The 18,941-nt window shown below is 39.5% G+C and overlaps 1 protein-coding gene across 4 annotated transcripts in view; it reads left to right on the top strand.

The window, feature by feature from the left end:
- The window catches only part of DENND4C (DENN domain containing 4C), an 80,443-nt gene that overhangs the window by 45,349 nt on the left and 16,153 nt on the right, over window positions 1-18,941 (top strand). For 2 of the 4 annotated variants that reach the window (XM_048931671.1, XM_048931670.1), the window contains 8 exons: window positions 500-628; window positions 2,170-2,314; window positions 2,650-2,796; window positions 4,903-5,028; window positions 5,804-5,944; window positions 7,241-8,392; window positions 10,773-10,949; window positions 12,323-12,432. In XM_048931671.1, coding sequence (XP_048787628.1) covers window positions 500-628; window positions 2,170-2,314; window positions 2,650-2,796; window positions 4,903-5,028; window positions 5,804-5,944; window positions 7,241-8,392; window positions 10,773-10,949; window positions 12,323-12,432 — 2,127 coding nt within the window. The remainder of the gene's footprint in view (window positions 1-499; window positions 629-2,169; window positions 2,315-2,649; window positions 2,797-4,902; window positions 5,029-5,803; window positions 5,945-7,240; window positions 8,393-10,772; window positions 10,950-12,322; window positions 12,433-18,941) is intronic. The other 2 variants (XM_048931672.1, XM_048931673.1) reach the window with 2 other exon arrangements.

Here is an 18,941-nt window from a genome sequence, read left to right on the forward strand (position 1 = left end):
GCCTGTTTTTTAATCACTAACATCATGTTAGTTTTTTCAGGTACTCCAAATTAATGTTGCTGGTATTCTTTCAGACTTCTTTCAGTAAGAAGTTCTTGAATATCCCTATTTTTAAAATGAACTTTGAATTAATACTCCACCATCATAGTGAACAGAAGGTGTAATTGATTTGTACGCAGCATTCTGTTCTTGCAGTAGAATGTGCAGACACAAAGAAGCAGGTTATCCCACTTCTTTGAATGGGTGTGTATTTCCCTCCTCTCTTTCGCAAGCAGAAGAGACATAGGAGAAGTCAGGGTTTAATAATGTGGCTGCTGATGTTATTTCAGCTTGTGTGATTTCCTGTTTAATTTTTGCTCCCTCTTTTAGCTTTTAGTTGAGTAGCTACTTTCATGTATCTTTCCCGTATGCATGTGTAAGAATTGGAAATCTGGAAGACCTTCAGCTGTTTTTAAAATACTTGTCATGAATTCATTAATGGATTTCTGTATCTTATCAGGTCTGCTACAGAGTTGTAATGCAGCTCTGTGGACTGTGGGGTCAGCCTGTTCAGGCTGTGAGAGTCCTCTTTGAAATGAAAAATGCTGGAATACAGCCAAATGCCATCACTTACGGCTATTACAATAAGGTAGGAGAAATCTTGACAAAGGATACTGATCAAATGTCTTCCTTGCTGTTGATCTCCTTGCCCTGTAGTACAGTGTCAAGACTTCCGAAAGGCTCAAGTAAAATTTGTTGATTCTGTTGGGCGCATTTAACTTGATCTATGGCATTATGTGTGTGTGTGTATATATATATATATATATATATATATATATATATATATATATATATATATATTCCTGTGCTGTTTGTCTAATCATTAATTCTGTTGAAATATACTTGGGCTGGTATGAAAGAACTGCTTCCTATTTCATTATGTTAATAGTATGCTAGTAGAGGTTGAACCTTTACACCAGTATTCTGTTACATTTTGTTGCCATGTGACAGATGGCAGCCGAGAGTCAGTCTGACAAAACGACATGTAAGTACATCTGAAACAAAAAGCTGTAATTGAATTATTTCATGCTGAAAAAATGACACCCTTTGATGCATTTCAGAAATGACATTGTTGTGGCAGCTGTGAAACAGTTGATGCCCACTGGTGCCGATTTTTATGATCTTGGCATGCAGGTTTTTGTTCATCACTGGTAAAAATGCATAGCTAATGGTGGTAACTGTGTTGAAAAATAGTGTTTTGTAGATGAGAACTTACTCAATCGTGTGATGTTATTGTGCTTTTTGTAACTATTGTAATTTCCATGGGAAGTAGAAGTCTTCCAAGTGGAAGTAATAAATTTTGGAGCAACCTCTGTACATTAATAGTTTTTCAATTACCAGATTTTTTATTTATATGTGTTTGTTATTTTATTTACTTATTACTTACTTATTACTTTGCTTTTTAGTACCTAAGAGGGTACTAGAAAGTGATTTAGTGATAGAATGAGGGAGAATGGTTTAAAAGTAAAAGGGGATAAATTTGTGTTAGGTATTTGGAAGAAACACTGTAGTCAGTGAGTGGTGAGATACTGCAATAAATTGTGCTGAGAAGCTGTGGATGCCTTTCCCTGGAGGTGTTCAAAGCCAGGCTTTCAGCAGTCTTATCTAATGGATGTTGACTGTTCCCATGACAGGGGCTTTGGCGCTAGGTGATCTTTAAGGTCTATTCTAACCCACACTGTTCCAGGGTTCTAAGGCCATCTGTTCCTAGGTATATCCTTTAAGGCAACAAGACTCATGACTGGTTGAAATTAGACTAGTTGAAGTAGCTTCCGCCTTTCCTTGCTCGATGTGCCTGTACTTTTCTGATGGAGTTTCATAGTAACCTCTGTAACGTAAGAAGAAAGGGGTCTATACTATGATTTTTTGTTTTTTCTATATGATATTAATATAAATGAAATCCATCTTGTTTATCTGAACAAAACTTGATCTGCAGTCAGTTGCCATTCAGCTAGTGAATCCACAGCTGTCATATAAAAAGGAAAAGCAAGCAGAAATGGAAATATTTGTCCTTCACACTGCTGGTAGATAATATCTTTTTCTCAGCATGGAAAGAAAACATTCTCACTGTACTGTGTTCCTTAGTGTAAATGTGTTACTATGTTGTTATTGCAATCTCCCTTTCTGTAGGCTGTTTTAGAATCTCCTTGGCCTAGCAGTAACCGCAGCGGCATATTTCTGTGGACAAAGGTACGAAATGTAGTTCGTGGCACAGCACAATTTAGGCAATGCCTAAAGAAAGCAACGCAGAGCCCACGCATATCTGTGATATCAGGTAATAAGTTAGACGAAGTGCATTTTTTCTGCTGAATGACAGCATGACTTGGTTTCTGAGAGACTGCAGCTAACATCCTGGCTTTTACAAGTGGAAACTCTTTCCTAAAGTATATAAAAATTGACTTGATGTTGACTTGATGCTCAGACTGTTTGTCTTAGAATGTCTTTCCCATACTGAAGTACAAATTGTCTAAGTTCTGTTGCTAGAATTTCATATTCTCATTTAATTTGTGCAAGCAAAAGTGTTTGCTGTTGTCTGAAGAGGTTAGATGCGTTTGAAAGTCTGAAATTTTAAATCCTCTTTTACTAACCAGCTCTCATTCATGTCTTTAGCTCTGCGGAATACCACGGGTGGAAGTGATGGGGACATGGTGAGCCATGGTAGCGTGGATAGTTCTAATGATGCTAACAGTGGGGAACACACTGTCTTCGTCAGTGACTTAGTCAGGCTTGATTCCATTGATAATCACTCTAGCACAGGTACTAGATTCTGCTGGGTTTCACTACTAACAGTCCCCTAAAAGGCAAAATATTCTGTTCTCCTGTTGATTTCCCCTTTACCACCACCATGTTCCCCTCATGAGGCTGTAGAGAATGAAACATGAAATTAATCATTGTAAAGGATAGTCATTGAATATTACTCTTCTGTCACAGCTTGTGCCCCTTCTTTAGAGTGAAGTGTAGCAGAAGTATAGTTATTTTAAACTAAATACCATGCTGTGATCTCATGAACTTTGCTTTGCTAATCTGTATAAAAGGTAGGAAGCCTCTGGTGTTCAGTTTCTGCATATTTATTCATAGAAATGAATGGCCACTGAGTGAAGTCCTTGTTTATATTAAAGGAAAAGAGGGAGAAAGTTAATGCTTAGAAATGCTGCTTCTTAATGATGAGATGGTCTAGTTATCATTCCTAGAATTAGTATGTTATGTTAGGTCATAGTAAATCATGCTTTTAAAGGCCATGACTGAGTTTCTCACCAGAGTTCACCTAATTTTTGGAATAAATATATAAATGATTTGAACTCTTGTCATACAGTCTTTAGAAGGCACGCTAATGTAAATGGAAAGACAGTTGATAAGTTGGAGAAAAACTTAGCCCTGAGTGCAGTGTGCACTGGTGTTTAAATTGAAGTGGAAAGAGTACACAGAAAATAACAACTTGAGATGAAAATCTGTGATTTTTAGTATCTGCTGCTCGTTACATGCTACCTATGCACAGTCTCAACTAAACTTTCTTTCTGTTTTTACCTCAAAACTTACTGTACAAATAGTTCTTGCACACTCTCCATGTTTTTGATATCTCTTTGAAGAGAACTTGGTGTCTGATTCCTGAACTTCATCTGATATGGCTGCCTACATTACTGAACTCTCCTTCTCTCTGCCCCTTGTTGCTCTGCTTTTTGCTCTTTGCTGTCTCTTGGGTGCTGCATTTGTCCTTGACTATCATGGTGTGGGGTGCAGACTTACATGGTGTGAAGCCTTGGATGCACATGTACATTAATTCTACCCTTGGCTGTTACTTCTGCAGGTAATTTGCCCATTTATTGGTAGGGTATTTTCACTTCAGTGAAATGCAGAGAGACTAACGTCACCGAGATGAGAGTAGAGGGAAAATAGGGATCAAAGAATATCGGAAGTAGCTTTTGTGTATAGAAGGTTATTTTGCATAGTAGTCAAATGTTGTAATTGATGGTTACATGTTTCTGTATTTGCTCTATGTTGGAAAAATTAAGAGTGCATCAGTCATTCAAATTTTATGGAACCTTCTAATACCTTTTGTACTGTTAGCTTAGATTTTGTTCCCAGTATCTTACTTACAATTTGATCTTTCCAAACACTGTCCTGTATTCTGATAGGTACTCTGAGGCATATAAATAATCTTGCTTAGCATGCTGCAGTGGAATATGTCTCACATAATATTTGGATATTTTCTGCATGTGCAGCAGCACTTTCAATGAAAGTGAACAAAGAATGAGTCTTTCTTTTTATTGTTTCCTGTGGTAGCTTTTTTGGACTGTATTTTTATTATTTCATAAGAGAATGAGTTACAAGTGTCAAATATGGCAGGTACCACAGAAGAACAACTGTTTTAAAAGTTTAGGTTTTTAGTTTTTTTCTGTTACTTTCTGTAATTTGTACTATACTGCAAAAACGTAGCACAGTTTGCAGTAGAGTTGTTTTCAGAGCTGTTTTCATTGCTAGAAGTTGATTCAATTACAACTGTAATCGTAAATCTGTTTTGTAAATGTACATGATAATATAGACTGCCCAGCAATGAAAAATTTCTTAATAATGAGAAAGGAAAGGTGTTAAAATAAGTGCTCTTGGAGAAATAATGCTTATATAGCATAAAAGTAATTTTATGTAAATTAGAAAACGTCGATTGCACTACATAGTCTAATTATCTCTGTTGTCACCATTACCAAGTAGATCTGTGCACAGATTAGGCATTTTGGTGATTCTTACTCTGAACATTTCTGGCAGGATAGAACATGAAACAAATTAATTTCAGCTTTTTATTTTCCTACTGAAAAATTCAGCAAGGGAAAACTAATCTGAGGCTGATATTTTTATTCCTTTGAACAGGCTGTCAGTCAGACCAGGGCTATGGATCTAAGGATGAACTGTTAAGGGATAATGGAGATAATCTTCATGCAAGTGAAACACAAGTACAAGAAGACATTTCTTCTAAAGCTGAAGAACTAATAGGAGGTTAAGTATGCGTGTTTATACTGATTATGTTTTTAATATACTTTCTTCATCCATTAGTCTACTGCAAATACCTAATGTTTTAAACTCAATGTTACCAAGGTCAAAATATAAGATCATAGAATCTGCTAGACGTTTGCTGTGCATGAGACAGCAGCAGTGGAGTACATGTGGTTGAAAATAGTCTTTTATGTGACTAATGTAGTATAGATGAAAAAAATGGAGAAGTGCTAAATCATATGGTATTCTGTATTCCATTTCTCTCCTTTGTGTATTTGAACTCTTGACCATTTTTTAAGTTGTACCAGTAGGCCTAATAAAAGGCACTACTTATTCTACAAGCTCCCACTGAAGACAATATGAAAATCACCTTTCTCCAGATTTTGTCCTTAATTTTTCTGTGATTTGTTATTTTGTTACTGATTCTGTTTCGTATTTGTGTTAATAAATCCTGTATGTCAGTTATATCAGACTTCTGATGTTATCATTACACAAACAGTCTTCCATGAAAAACTGAGAACTGCTACTCTGCGTTGATTTGTTGGAAAAACACCAAGGAAAGAAAATGGCACAAACTATAGTCTCATGAACCACACACTCTCTTTGTCATACTCTCTACTGTTGTATTCCAAGATACTGCCCCCAGAAAATGCTACCTACTGATAGGACTGACCTTTCAGATTGTAACTGCATAGCAGAACAGAGTATTTGTTTTCTGTAGCAGTGTATGTGGAGTTGTTCAGTTAATTAACTAAAATTCACATCATCTTTCTTTTAGATGTTTGCATTGAGGAATCTGATGAGAAGAAACAGCTAAATGTAGAAGTTCATAGTCCAGCAGATCCGCCTGCTTGGGGTAACAGTATTGTGAAAGTTCCATCTGGCATTTTTGATTGCAGTGGAAGGAAAAACAGTGGTGGTGAGTCACTGAAACAGAACTTGCTGAAGTCTTGAGTTTGTTGTGCTATAATGTTTTGCAACATCGTCAGTGCTACTAAAGAAATACTTCCAATAAAAGCGCAAATGTCTTAACAATATTTAGTTTCCACTATTATCCTTTTTAGATGATTTTAAAAAGAATTTGTGGATATTAAGGTTGAAAACCAATAGCACTCAGTAGATTGAACTCAAGGTCTTTCTTGTCCCACAATGACAAGTTTTAGTAATGTAATAGGAAACCAGGAGAACTAGAGTCTTTACTTTTGACTTTTGATCACCTGAATGTTGGTGACCTTGGACAAGTCACATACATTCCGTGTCTTATGCTGCCAGTGCATAATCTGGGATCAGTACATATCTTCTCAGTGACACACAAGATTTATTTACAAATCTGGTGCTTTTTAATGAGGAAGACTAATGGATATATGGCAGACGAATCTTGGAGCTCTTTTTCTCCCTCCTTTTCTTATGCCTATCTTTGACTAAGGCAATGTAGTCCATGCTCAGTGGTCAGGTACAGAACAGCAGGGCTTTTTAAGAGGGTTGTCAGCATTTAGTTTGATATCAAGGAGTTGAGTCTTAGACAAGAAATTGGTCAGAAGTTTTATGACAGTTATGAGAAGAAGCAGCTGCATCAGTAGAACACTCAAATATTCTCAAGCAAGTGGGTATGATACATCCAGTGCTCTACTGGAATACTAATACAGTAGGATTTCTTTCCTTAGGGAGATCATTAGAAGTAAAAAATTTTTGCTTACCTAACCTTTCTAAGGACATGTTGCTTTGAGGAAATGGGAACGTTTTTAGGATTTGTTAATATCTTATACTTGCTGAATTTGTTGTTCTTCTATGTATTTCTATCATAAACAAAACCATGCTTCTTTGTTGTGCCTGAACATTATACTTTTCTTCAGAATGAAGTATGGAATTTGATGTATGAATCTGTGAAGATAGATCAGAGGAAAAAATTTATTAGAACACTGAACTATAATTGTACTTTCCTTCAATCACTGAAGTATTACTTACTGTCTGCTAGGGGGAAAGCACAAGAAAAGAGGCAGAAGCCAGAAAAAGCTTCGCAGAGTCAAAAGATAAGATTTTTGATCTTCAGGGTAACTTTGCATCCAGTATGTTAGTATGTTAATATCAGTTTAACTTTCTAATGGGACCTTGAGATTATGTTGCTCACTGTCTTCTCAGTAGAAATGCTGGATGACTTCAGACAGCAACAGTTTTGATGGTTATGGATACCACATTAAAGCCATTTCTCTTTTAGAAACTGGTTCAAGCCTACTGTCCGTAACCCAGGATTCAGTTGAAGATGCAGTCTTTGGTGATGCTCCTCCTAAGAAGACAAGTGAGAAAGGACAGAAGAGGCAGAAACTATTTTCAGAGAGAAGCTGCAGTTTCAGCAGTGAAAGCAAAGCAGGAATGCTGTTGAAAAAAGGGAGCTTGGACTTGCATTCTAAAGAAATAGCAATAATGATGGGAGAAGATGCCAAGATTTTAACGGCAGCTTTATCTGGGGCCAAAACTTCACCGTGTAATACAAGTAAATCCTACAGCTTTGATAGTGCCGTTGACCAACAGGTTTCTGACAAAAATGGCACTTGGAGTTGTGTTACTGATAGTGATTGGGAATTGGAGCATAGAACTTCACCAGTGTTGGAGGAACCTGGGGAAGGGCAGGAGCATCTTGAGAATGGAAGAAATGAAAATGTGACAATGGTAGAGGACATGAAAACTGAACAGGTAGCTGAGTCCAAAAGCCAGAAAGTGGAATCCAAAGATGCAACTACTAAAAGGAATAGCTTTTATGGGGTGGTTAAGCCTATTGAAAGGGAAGATGTTGAAGTAGGCTTGGATCCTTTATCTTTGCTGGCTACTGACTGCATCCAACCAAGACTCCCAGAGGCTGAGGAAAAGCTAGTGTCACCAGTTGCAGCACGGAATTTGGCGGATGAAATTGAGAACTATATGAATCTCAAGAGCCCAATGAGTAGTAAGTTTCCCAGCATGGAACTGCACAAACCAGACAGGGAAACAGAAGCTTCTGGTACATTTAGTCACAACCAGGAAAGGAGGTCAAGCCTGCCTTTGGATCACATCCCACCACCCCCTGAGTCTTATGAAAATCACAGAAGTCCTTCTGTCTCTAGATCCAAAACATTTACTGGACGACCAAAACAACAAATGCATCCACGAGTTCAAAAGGAGCGATCTTCATCTTTGACAGGACTGAGTCGTTCTTCTCCGCATGGCTCCTTAGGATCAGTTGTAACAACTTTGTCCAATCTGAAGTTAGACAACATATTGTCTGGCCCAAAAATGGATGTCCTAAAATCAGGCATGAAACAGGCTGCCAGTGTGGCCAGCAAGATGTGGGGAGTTGTAACTTCAGCATATAGCTACTCAGATGATGAGGCAAGTATTTTTCAAAAATAAAAAATTTTGGTAGAGAAAATTAAGAGTGCTAACTTCTGTGCCCAGAAGGTTCCTTCACGACATTGTGTTTTTATTAAGTAATGAATTTTATTAGCTAATTTTAAAAATATATATTTATGTTGGAGTTTTCTGCTGGCACTGAAAAAGTTTTCAGGTGAAAGTGAATTAAATGGTCCTGATGTAGTGAACTCAAAGCTCAACATGTTACGATCTCAATATTTCTTTCCTACACTTGTAGCTATATTTATTTTCAAAGAAACTGCCCCAAGAAATGCCAGTAAGAACAACATTATTTAATCTTAAACTGTACAGTATTGCTTTAAAAAAAAAAAAAAAGTGGAAAAATTGAATTCCGCAAGCCTAAGAAGTCAGGTTGTTGACTATTAAAGCTGCATGCAATAAAAGATGGCTCAAGCTCTAGTAAATACACTATTCAGGAATTTGGTAATTAAATGTTGAAGTTCCTGTGTGAGCACTCTTAATGAAGAGTCATCTTCAGTTTTAAACATTTTAGAATGTAAGAGATGGATATTATAATGTAATCCTTTTCTGTATACATCTTACTACTGTACTTCCAAAAGTACTTGTCTGTCTTTGGAAACACTTCTTTTTGATCTGGTTAACACTTTTATCTGGTACTTTGCTCTGTAAGGATTTGTGTTTTCTCTCGAGGCTGATAAGACAGAGACAGTTTGTTTCCTTTTTCAAATTCTGCCACCAGCCTCATCTCCTTGTACGACTGGGTGACAAGACTGGTAGACAAGGGAAAGGCTGTTGATGTAGTCTACCTAGACTTCAGCAAAGCCTTTGACACAGTCTCTCACAGTATTCTTCTGGGGAAACTGGCTGCCCGTGGCCTGGACAGGTATACTCTTCTTTGGGTAGGGAACTGGCTAGAGGGCCGTGCCCAACAGGTAGTGGTTAATGGAGCTAAGTCCAGCTGGCTATCCGTTACAAGTGGTGTCTCCCAGGGGTCGGTACTGGGGCCCATCTTGTTTAATATCTTTACTGATGACCTAGATGAGGGGATTGAGCGCACCCTCAGTAAGTTTGCAGATGACGCCAAGTTGGGAGGTGGTGTTGATCTCCCTGAGGGGCCTGAAGGGAGGCCCTTCAGAGGAATCTGGGTGAGCTGGATTGCTGGGCTGAGGTGAATGGGATGAGGTTCATCAAGGCCAAGTGGCGGTCATGCACTTTGGCCACAACAACCCCATGCAGCGCTACAGGCTTGGGCTGAGTAGTGGGCTGACGATGACTGTGAAGAGGAAAGGAACCTGGGGGTGTTGGTTGAACATGAGCCAACAGTGTGCCCAGGTGGCCAAGAGGGCCAACAGCATCCTGGCCTGCATTAGGAATAGTGTGGCCAGCAGGAGTAGAGAGGTAATCATTCCTCTGTACACAGCACTGGTGAGGCCACACCTCGAGTACTGTGTTCAGTTTTGGGCCCCTCACTACAAGAAAGACTCTGAGGCCTTGGAACATGTCCAGAGAAGGGCAACAAAACCGGTGAGGGGTCTGGAGGGATCTGGAGCACAAATCTTATGAGGAGCGGCTGAGGGAGCTGGGATTGTTCCTCCTGAAGGGAGGAAGGCTGTGATGAGGAGGGGTTTGGCCTCTTCTCAACAAACAGGATCCAAGGAAATAGCCACAAGTTGTGCTGTCGTCCCTGGCAGTGTTCAAGAGGCATCCGGATGAGGAGCTATAAGATACGGTTTAGTGCTTGTGGTAGTAAGGGTGATGGGAGGACAGTTGGACTAGATGATCTTGAAGGTCGTTTCCAACCTTGTGATTCTATGATTCCATGATTCCCCATCTCTGTAAGAAATGGGAAGAAAGGAAATAGCTGCGTAGTTTTATTTCTACTTGAAACACATTTAACTGATGTTGCTAATACGGTCTTTTCTGCTAAATAAAAAAATACATTTCTCTTTTTTTGACCAGTTATTGCCTATATTTTTCCAATAATAATAAATACTAATGGTTCTTTTCAGAGATCTTTTATTTCTTTGGGTTTTTTGTTTTGTTTCATTTAAGTAATGGCCTAGGTTTTCTTCACAGTCTTTTTTTGTTATGTTGACCCACTCCTTAGAATTTTGGTGAAGGGAACATAATAATTCCCTTAATTTATTGCATTTTCTGTTACTCCTTGTTTTTTTGTTGTTTGTTTGTTTTTTGTTTTTTTCCCATTCTCTCCTTGTTTCTCCTGTAACAAAGTATTTTTTTCTGTTTTGTCAATATAGAGGAAGGTTGTCTACATGTATCTTTCATGTAAAAATAATAGTAACTTAATTATCGACGAAGATAAAGATGGAATTAAATTAACCTAAAAAAGTGCTGATTTTTCTTTTTAATATTAAAGGAAGAAAACAGTCCAGGAGACTTCAATTTTCCTGCTGGTTTTGAAGATAGTATTTTAGGGGATAATTTGTCATCAAGAACTGGAGTCCCGGGACTAATTGCAAATGAGCTTGCACAAAGCACTACTAGTCTTGGCAGTAGCAGTAGCAGTGGAGAAGCAGGAAGACAACATTACAATGCAGGTGATTTTTTTTTTTTTTTCTCCAAAATCTGTTTATTAATATAACAATTGAGTGAAACTGTTATGTCTGAAATCATTTAGAACAACAGAAGCAGTGTTACCATAAACTGAAATCATTTCAAGCTCTTAAAATAAGCACAGACTTCTTATTTATTTCATAAATTCCATTCATTTGCAGTAGTAAATAGCTAATCCTTCTCTTTGCTGAATATATAAAATGCTGATACGAAACACAGGACTTAACTGTAAAATAATTCCTCTATATTCAAGAACTGCAAATAGTTGCATAACCAATGGAGGCAAAACCACCAGCATTCATGTGGAATAGGAGTTACTGAATGCAGACTTGATTTGAAGGAAAATAATTGGCAAATATATACCTGTAAGCCAAACTGCTTTTTTTTTTTTTTCCTCAGACCCCAAACTGGTTGAATTAGATCTAATCATTTTCAATTCAGATTTGACTCTTAATCTGTGGGAAAAAAAATGTGTTGCAGAAGCATCTTCATGTTTGTTTTAGCTATCTCTGTTGTAATTTAATGATATAAGTATGATAAATTCCACGTACATCAAGAAAGGAAGAGGGCTTGTCATAAGATGGTCCTTTCTAGCAAAATCTGTTAGAAATGTTAAGTCTGAAGATTAATTTTGTAATCCCAGTGAGTTGAGAAGGTAGTAAGAACTAACAAACTGTTTCAGCTGTCCAGGGTATGTAAATTTGTTCACAAATTTTATACAAAGAAGCAAAGGAACCTTCTTCAAGGTGGCTCTAGTAGGGATTTTAGTCAGAGGAGATTTTGACTGTTACTCAAAGTAATGCTGATAGTGAATGCTTAGTTAAACAGATTCCAACCATTTACTTTTGGTGTTCCAGCTGTTTTTCCTCTTCTCATTAAAGCTCATAACTCTGAACCCTAGCCTTAATGAAGAAAAACTATTTGTTTTATGACAACGTTAGCCAGGGAATACTTAACCACAGTACTGGCAATGTGATACCGTGCGTCTCCCCTGGTGCTATGCTTCTGTTTGTTATTTACATACAGATGCATTGTTCAAGAAATGCTGAACACCTTTTCTAGATTATGTATATTGAGCAGTCTTGCCTGCCCCTTGCCATTCTTTGTTCTCTGTATTTTCAGATTTTATTCACTGTTGCTTTTTCATTTTACCTGACTGTTCCATATTATTAGACAAAAACAAGTTTGAAATGTTAATCAGAATATCATTGTATGTTGCAATTCTAGTAAAGTTACAGAGCTATGCACTTCTTTTGAGATCTGGTACCTGTTTCTGTCTTGGCTAAATAGAAGTTCTGTTTTGGAATTGTTCCTTTCTTTTCTTGAATGGAGACCTGAACTACTCTTTCCTGTGCAGGTGAAGTTTCATTCCCAAGAAGTATGAAAGTTCCAGAGTCTGAGAAGTCAGAGCTCAGCTCTTCTCATAACACAAGTTTATCCAGCATTTTCCAGAACTACGCAATGGAGGTAAGATTAATACATTCATAAATTAAAGATACAATTACTTGGTACGATTATGTGAATTAACTATCTGTTCAGTTGGATTGCAGTTGAATTTTTCCTTATAAACATTTCTGCATGTTTATGCTGCAGAGGGGCTTGATATGACAGTAATTTTGAAAAAGTGTTTCAAGTGCTTTTATGAACGTTTCATTTAGAGAGAAGATAATTTAGGAAAAAAGGTTAAAACTTGATGAACAGCGGAAGTTTGTATGAAAACAGGTCTCCTTTTCCTTTCAAACTCTCTTTTCCTTTAAGAAAATTATTTGTTTCTACTAGATAATTGTGGTGGGTTGTCTCTACATGTCTCTAAACCCCTTTATCCACTCATTCCACCTCATTAGAATGAAGGAGAGAATCTGAAGGGAAGAAGCAAAAAAAAAAATTGAGGGTCAAGATGAAGACAGTTTACAGAATCACAGAATGGCCAGGGTTGGAAGGGACCTCAAGGATCATGAATCTCCAACCCCCCCACCACATGAAGGGCCACCAACCTCTCCATTTAATACCAGACCAGGCTGCCCTGGGCCCCATCCAACCTGGCCTTGAATACCTCCATCCACAACCTCTCTGGGCAGCCTGTTCCATCACCTCACCACTCTCTGTAAAGAATTTCTCCCTGACATCCAACCTAAATCTTCCCTCCCTCAACTTAAAACCATTTCCCCTGTTGTCCACCCTTGTAAAGAGTTGACTCCCTCCTGTTTATAGGCGCTGTTTGGGTACTAGAAGTCACCCCGCAGCCTTCTTTTCTACAAGCTGAACAAGCCCAGCTCCCTCAGCCTGTCTTTGTAGAAAAGGTGCTCCAGCCCTTTGATCATCCTTGTGGCTCTCCTATGGAGTATCTCCAACAGTTAACAGTTTAATAAAAGTGATATTATTTCTTAACTGGGGAGAAAAAAAAGAGAAAAGGAAACAAACAAGTGATGCTGACTCTCAGTCACTCACCACCAGGAGACTATTGCTCCCTATGCAGCAGCTTCCTTAGAAAAGCTATTCATCACACCCAGTTTTTTTGCTGAGGATGCTATCATGTAAGATGGAGCATCTCCTGCTGTGTCCTCCTCCAGTCTCTTGCTCACCTCGGCTTACTTGCTGGGGTAGCAGAGAGAGGGACAAGAAAAAAAAAAAGGCATTGGTGGTGTGTGAGCCCTGGACAGCAACAGTTAAAATGTTGATGTGTAATCAACATTATGTTGTTCATAAATTAAAAATTCAGGACAATAAGGGCTGCTATGGAGAGAAAAAAAATTCTGTACCAGACTAGCACTGTACAATGACATGGTTTGCCTCTCTATTTCAATTTTTGATTGTAGATACATTCAGAGTTCAAAAAATAGAGAACAGTCACTTCATCAGCCTTGATCACTTCTCTGTAGTGTTGTTTTCTTTAGGTCCCATGTAATTGTCTTTTATGTTTGATGGGCATGCCTAGGCAACTTATGTAAGGTGCTACCTTACAATTCTATATATAAACTATATTCTTTATATAGAAGAAAAATGTTGCTGTTGATCTAAGTATTACATTATGTGTTTGGTGGTGTCTTTTGTTACTTCCTGTGCAAATGAAACAAAGAAGTAAGGGGAAGCCTGTAAAAGAGCTATTATAAATCATTTTTCAGCTACTACAGTAGTATTTTTGAGCATATTTTCTCCAGTTCTCGATCTAGTTTAGTGATGAGACTTTTACAAGGTAAGAACTAACAATCTGTTTTTTCCATCACAAAGGTTTCTTTTTAATTTCTACTTCTGTGGAAACATTGATTTGCAGTTTGTATATGCTGATGCCTTCACAGTAGTGAGCAATTGCAAATGGTGAATTTGTGTTATGCTTCTTCTAGCTCTCAAAATACTTAACCAAAATGATTACTGTTTGCCTTTCATAGTAGAAGTTATGAGGAGAAGATAACTTGAGTATAGTCAGTAGCAGCAATAAATTCAAGTCTCTAAACTGGTGTTCTATACTTCTGTGATTAACAGGAAATCAAAATGAGCCTTGCTTTACTTAGCAACTTTAAGAGAAAAAAAAAAAAAGGGGAGTGGGAGTGGAGAGAAAGGGGGAGAGAGATGGACAGAGGAAGAGGGTTCTCAGACTTGGGAGTGGGGTTCTCAGACTCTTGGAGCACAGAATCCAGCAGGGTCTGCATGTTTGGCATGCCTGCAGTGACATCTACAATATCTGTTGGTCACTTCTGAAGGTCATTCTGTCTCCCTTGAACAATGGAGTTTTGGCCAGACCAAGGCCATCTCATTTTGTCAGAACTTCCTCCTCCAACCCCATCTTTAGTCATTAATGTGTTGTCATAGTCTTACCTATATGTGTTTGAGGTAGTTCTAAGCACACCACAGATGAAGAGAAAAGAGAGATAGTATTCTGGAGTTTCATATAGTATTGTCATAAGGGATGTAATTATTACAGACAGAAAAATACCTAGAATCCACATTTATGAACTGTCTTCCCCATCCCACGAATTGTAAAAAAAGCTTGTCAGGGAACCAGTTTAGGATCCAAGAATTCAGTCCCACAATTGCAGTGATTTCTCAGTTAGCATTGTCCTCCTCACCAAGATTTGAACGTCTCACAGGTCATCTTTGATAGTGTTAATTTGTGCATAATGCATGGAAAGTGAGAAAGAGAACAAGCAGACTTTACGTATGAAAATGGAATACAAAGTAGAAGCAACACAATAATAATTACAATTCCAAGAAGCAATACTAACCATCCTTTGGATGAAAGTATAAAAACACAAAAGAATTTCTCTTACTACCCTCCATCATCATTCTGTTGGAGGTGTTGAATAATGTCTTTTAATGACATTGAGATTGGTTTTAATGAGATTGTTTTAGATGGCAACTGATTCATTGCATATATTTAAACAACCCATCCATACAAAATCATGACACCTTTGATTATGCTACAGTAGCAAGCAGTATATTACCAGTTTATTTACAATCTGAGTTTACAAGAGATCATTAAAAGTAAAAACAGAAATGCAATTCTTATAAAAACTGATAGTCCCTGAAGATGCTCTGATTCAGCATACAATAGCCCTTGTCTTCAGATGCATTCCACTGTGTACAGAAATCTGGGATTACTGTAATGCAAATAGATATTGAAGCTTAGTTGCAGCCAGATTGGCAGTGATGATTTAATGCATTCAAACTAGACATCGGCTGTGTTGTTCATTAAATCCTTGGGAGTGCTCTTCTCAATTCCTTCAGTCCATGATATAATTTTTCTTGTCCCCAGGGATTCAGAGAGAGAGTGATTTTCCTGCAGTTCTATTCTCCTAACAGCTGGCTTAGATTTAACATAATTCCCCATGATTCCTATCCTTCTGTATAGTTTATCAACTCCTGGGCTGTTTTTCCCTAGTTCATGGTCTCTCTTTATCCAGGTTGCAAGGCCAGCACATTCCACAAACAGTCCTTATAATTGAACTGCATATAGAATCATAGAATCACCAACGTTGGAAGAGACCTCCAAGATCATCCATTCCAGCCATCCACCAATCACCAAATACCACTAAATCATGTCCCCCAGTTACAACATCCAAATGTTTCTTGAACACCTCCAGGGACAGTGACTCCCTGGGCAGTCTGTTCCAGCTCCCAACCACTGTGTTGGAAAAGTATTTTTTTAATGTCCAACCTCAAACTCCCCAGCATAGCTTGAGGCCATTCCCTGTAATAATATTGGCAATTACATGGGAGAAGATGCCAACTCCCGCCTCTCCACAACCTCCTCTAAGTTGTAGAGAGCAATAAGGTCTCCCCTGAGCATCTTCTTCTGCAAACTGAACAATACCAGCTCCTCTAGCCCCTTCTCGTAAGATTTGTGCTCCAGACTCCTCACCAGCTTTGTTGCCCTTCTCTGGACACATTCCAAGGCCTCAGTGTCTGCCTTGTAGTGAGAGGCCCAAAATGGAACACAGTAATCCAGCTGCAGCCTCACTAGGGCTGAATGCAGTGGAGTGATTACTTTGCTGCTCCTTCTGGCACTACTGTTTCTGATACAATCCATGATGTCATTGGCCTTCTTGGCCACCAGGGCACAGTTCTGACTCATGTTCAGCCAAGTGTCAACCAATATGCCCAGGTTCATTTTCTCTGTGCAGTCTTCCATCCACTCTGGACCAAGTCTATAGTATTGCCTGGTGTTGTTGTGACCAAAGTGCAAGACTTGGCACTTGGACTTGTTGAAATTCATCCCATTGGCCTCAGCCCGGCTGTTCAGATCCCTCTTCAGAGTCTTCCTATACCCGGGCAGATCAGCACTTCCTCCCAACTTGAGGCCATTTGCAAACTTACTGAGGGTGCACTCAATCCCCTCATCTAGGCCATCAATAAGGCTATTAGACAGGACAAGCCCCACTACAGACCCCTGGGGAACACCACCCGTGACCGGTCACCAGCTGGATGTGACTTCACTTACCACTGCTCTCTGTGGCCCAGCCCTCCAGCCAGTTCTTTACCCTGCAAAAAATGTATCAGTCCAAGCCACGGGCTGCTAGCTTTTCCAGGAGAATATTGTGGGAGACAGAGTCAAAGGCTTTGCTGAAGTCTAGATTGACTATGTCAACAGTCTTTCTCTCATCCACATCATGTGGGTCACGCAATCATAGAAGGAGATCAAGTTGGTCAAACAGGACCTGCCTTTCATGGACCTATTCTGGCTAGGCCTATCCCCCAGTTGTCCCACACATGCCATATGATCTCCCTTAAAATGACCTGCTCCATCACCTTTTTTGGAATCAGTGTCAGGCTGACAGGCCCATAGTTCCCCAGATTCTCTTTACAACCTTTCTTGCAGATGGGAGTCATGTTGGAAAGCCTTCAATCCTCTGTGATCTCTCTGGTTGACCAGGAATGCTGATAGATGGTGGAAAGCAGCTTTGCTATCATCTCTGCCAGCTCCTGCAGCACCCCCAGGTGGATCCCAGCTGGCCCCATGGACTTGTAGCAGTCCACGTAGAGTAGTAGGTCTCTAACAATTTCCACCTGAATCATAGGGGGTTTATTTTGCTCCTCATTCAAGGCTTTGGGGGTATAGTACCCTAAGGATAATTTGTCTGACTTTTAAAGACAGGTGTAAAGAATGTATTGAGGCCCTCAGCCTTTCCCTTATCCTCAGTGGTCATATTCCCCACCGCATCCAGTAAAGGATGGAGGTTCTCCTTAGCCCTCCTCTTACTGTTAATGTATTTGTAAAAAAAAGTATTTTGTTCTCTTCTATCCCAGCAGCCAAGTTGAGTTCAAGCTGGGCTTTTGCCTTTCTGTTTTTTCTCCCTGCACATCCTAACAACTTCTTTGTATTCTGCTCAAATTGCCTGTCCCTTCTTCCACAGGAGGAAGATTATCCTTTTCCCCTGGAGCCTCAGAAAAACCTCCCTGTTCATCCATGCATGTCTTCTACCCTGCCAGCTCATCTTGCAGCACAGGGGCACAGTCTGCTCCTGTGTCTTTAAGACTTCTTTCTTGAGGAGCATCTAGCCTTCTTGGACCCCATTACCCTTCAGGACTGAATCCCAAGGGACTCTCCCTATCAGCATGTTCAGTTCCAAGTCCACCCTGTGGAAGTCCAAGGTAGCAATTTTGCAGCCCCCCCTCCTGACTTTACCAAGAATTGAGAGCTCTACTATTTCATGGTCTCTCTGTCCGAGACCACTTCTGACCTTCATGTCCCCCACCAGTCCTTTTCTGTTTGTGACCAGCAGGTCTTGCAGGGCACCTCCCCTGCTAGACTCTCTTACCAACAGCATCAAGAAGTTATTTTTAATATGCAGTTGAAACCTCCTAGACTGTTTCTTCTGTGTTGCATTTGTGTTTCCAACATACATCTGGGAAGGTGAAGTCACTCATGAGAACAGGAGCGGGTGATTGTGCAACTTCTGCCAGCTGTCCATAGAATGCCTCATCTGTCACTTCATCATGGTTAAGCAGTCTGTAACAGACATCCACCAGGATGTTTACCTTGTGGGCCCTTTCCCTGATCCTTATCCATACAGACTTAACCTTATCATTCCCAGTCACAAACTCAGCAGCATCAAAGCACTCTCTAACAGAGAGTCACACCACCACCTTCCCTTCTGAAGAGCTTACAGCCATCCACTGCAGCACTCCAGTCATGGGGGCGATCTCACCACATTTCTGTAATGGCAGCTAAGTCATAGTTTGCCTGCCACACAGTGGCCTCCAGCTTCTCCTATTTGTTGCCCACACTGTATGCATTGTTGTAGATGCACTTCAGCTGAGCCCCTTACCTCACCCTCAACCCTGTCATTATTCCTCTAGGCTCATCTCGACCAGGCCTGGTTTTATCCCCTGCTCCCTTCATGTCTAGTTGAAAGCCCTCAGCTTTGAAGTATCTGGCAGACCCAGAGCTGGGGGCTTTTTTATAGGGATTAAGTACAAATAACACAGGAGAAGGCTGTTGCTAGACTAAACACCTATCGTGCATTGATTGGAAACAGCTC

Source organism: Lagopus muta, chromosome Z, assembly GCF_023343835.1.
Source record: "Lagopus muta isolate bLagMut1 chromosome Z, bLagMut1 primary, whole genome shotgun sequence".
Lineage (NCBI taxonomy): Eukaryota > Metazoa > Chordata > Aves > Galliformes > Phasianidae > Lagopus > Lagopus muta.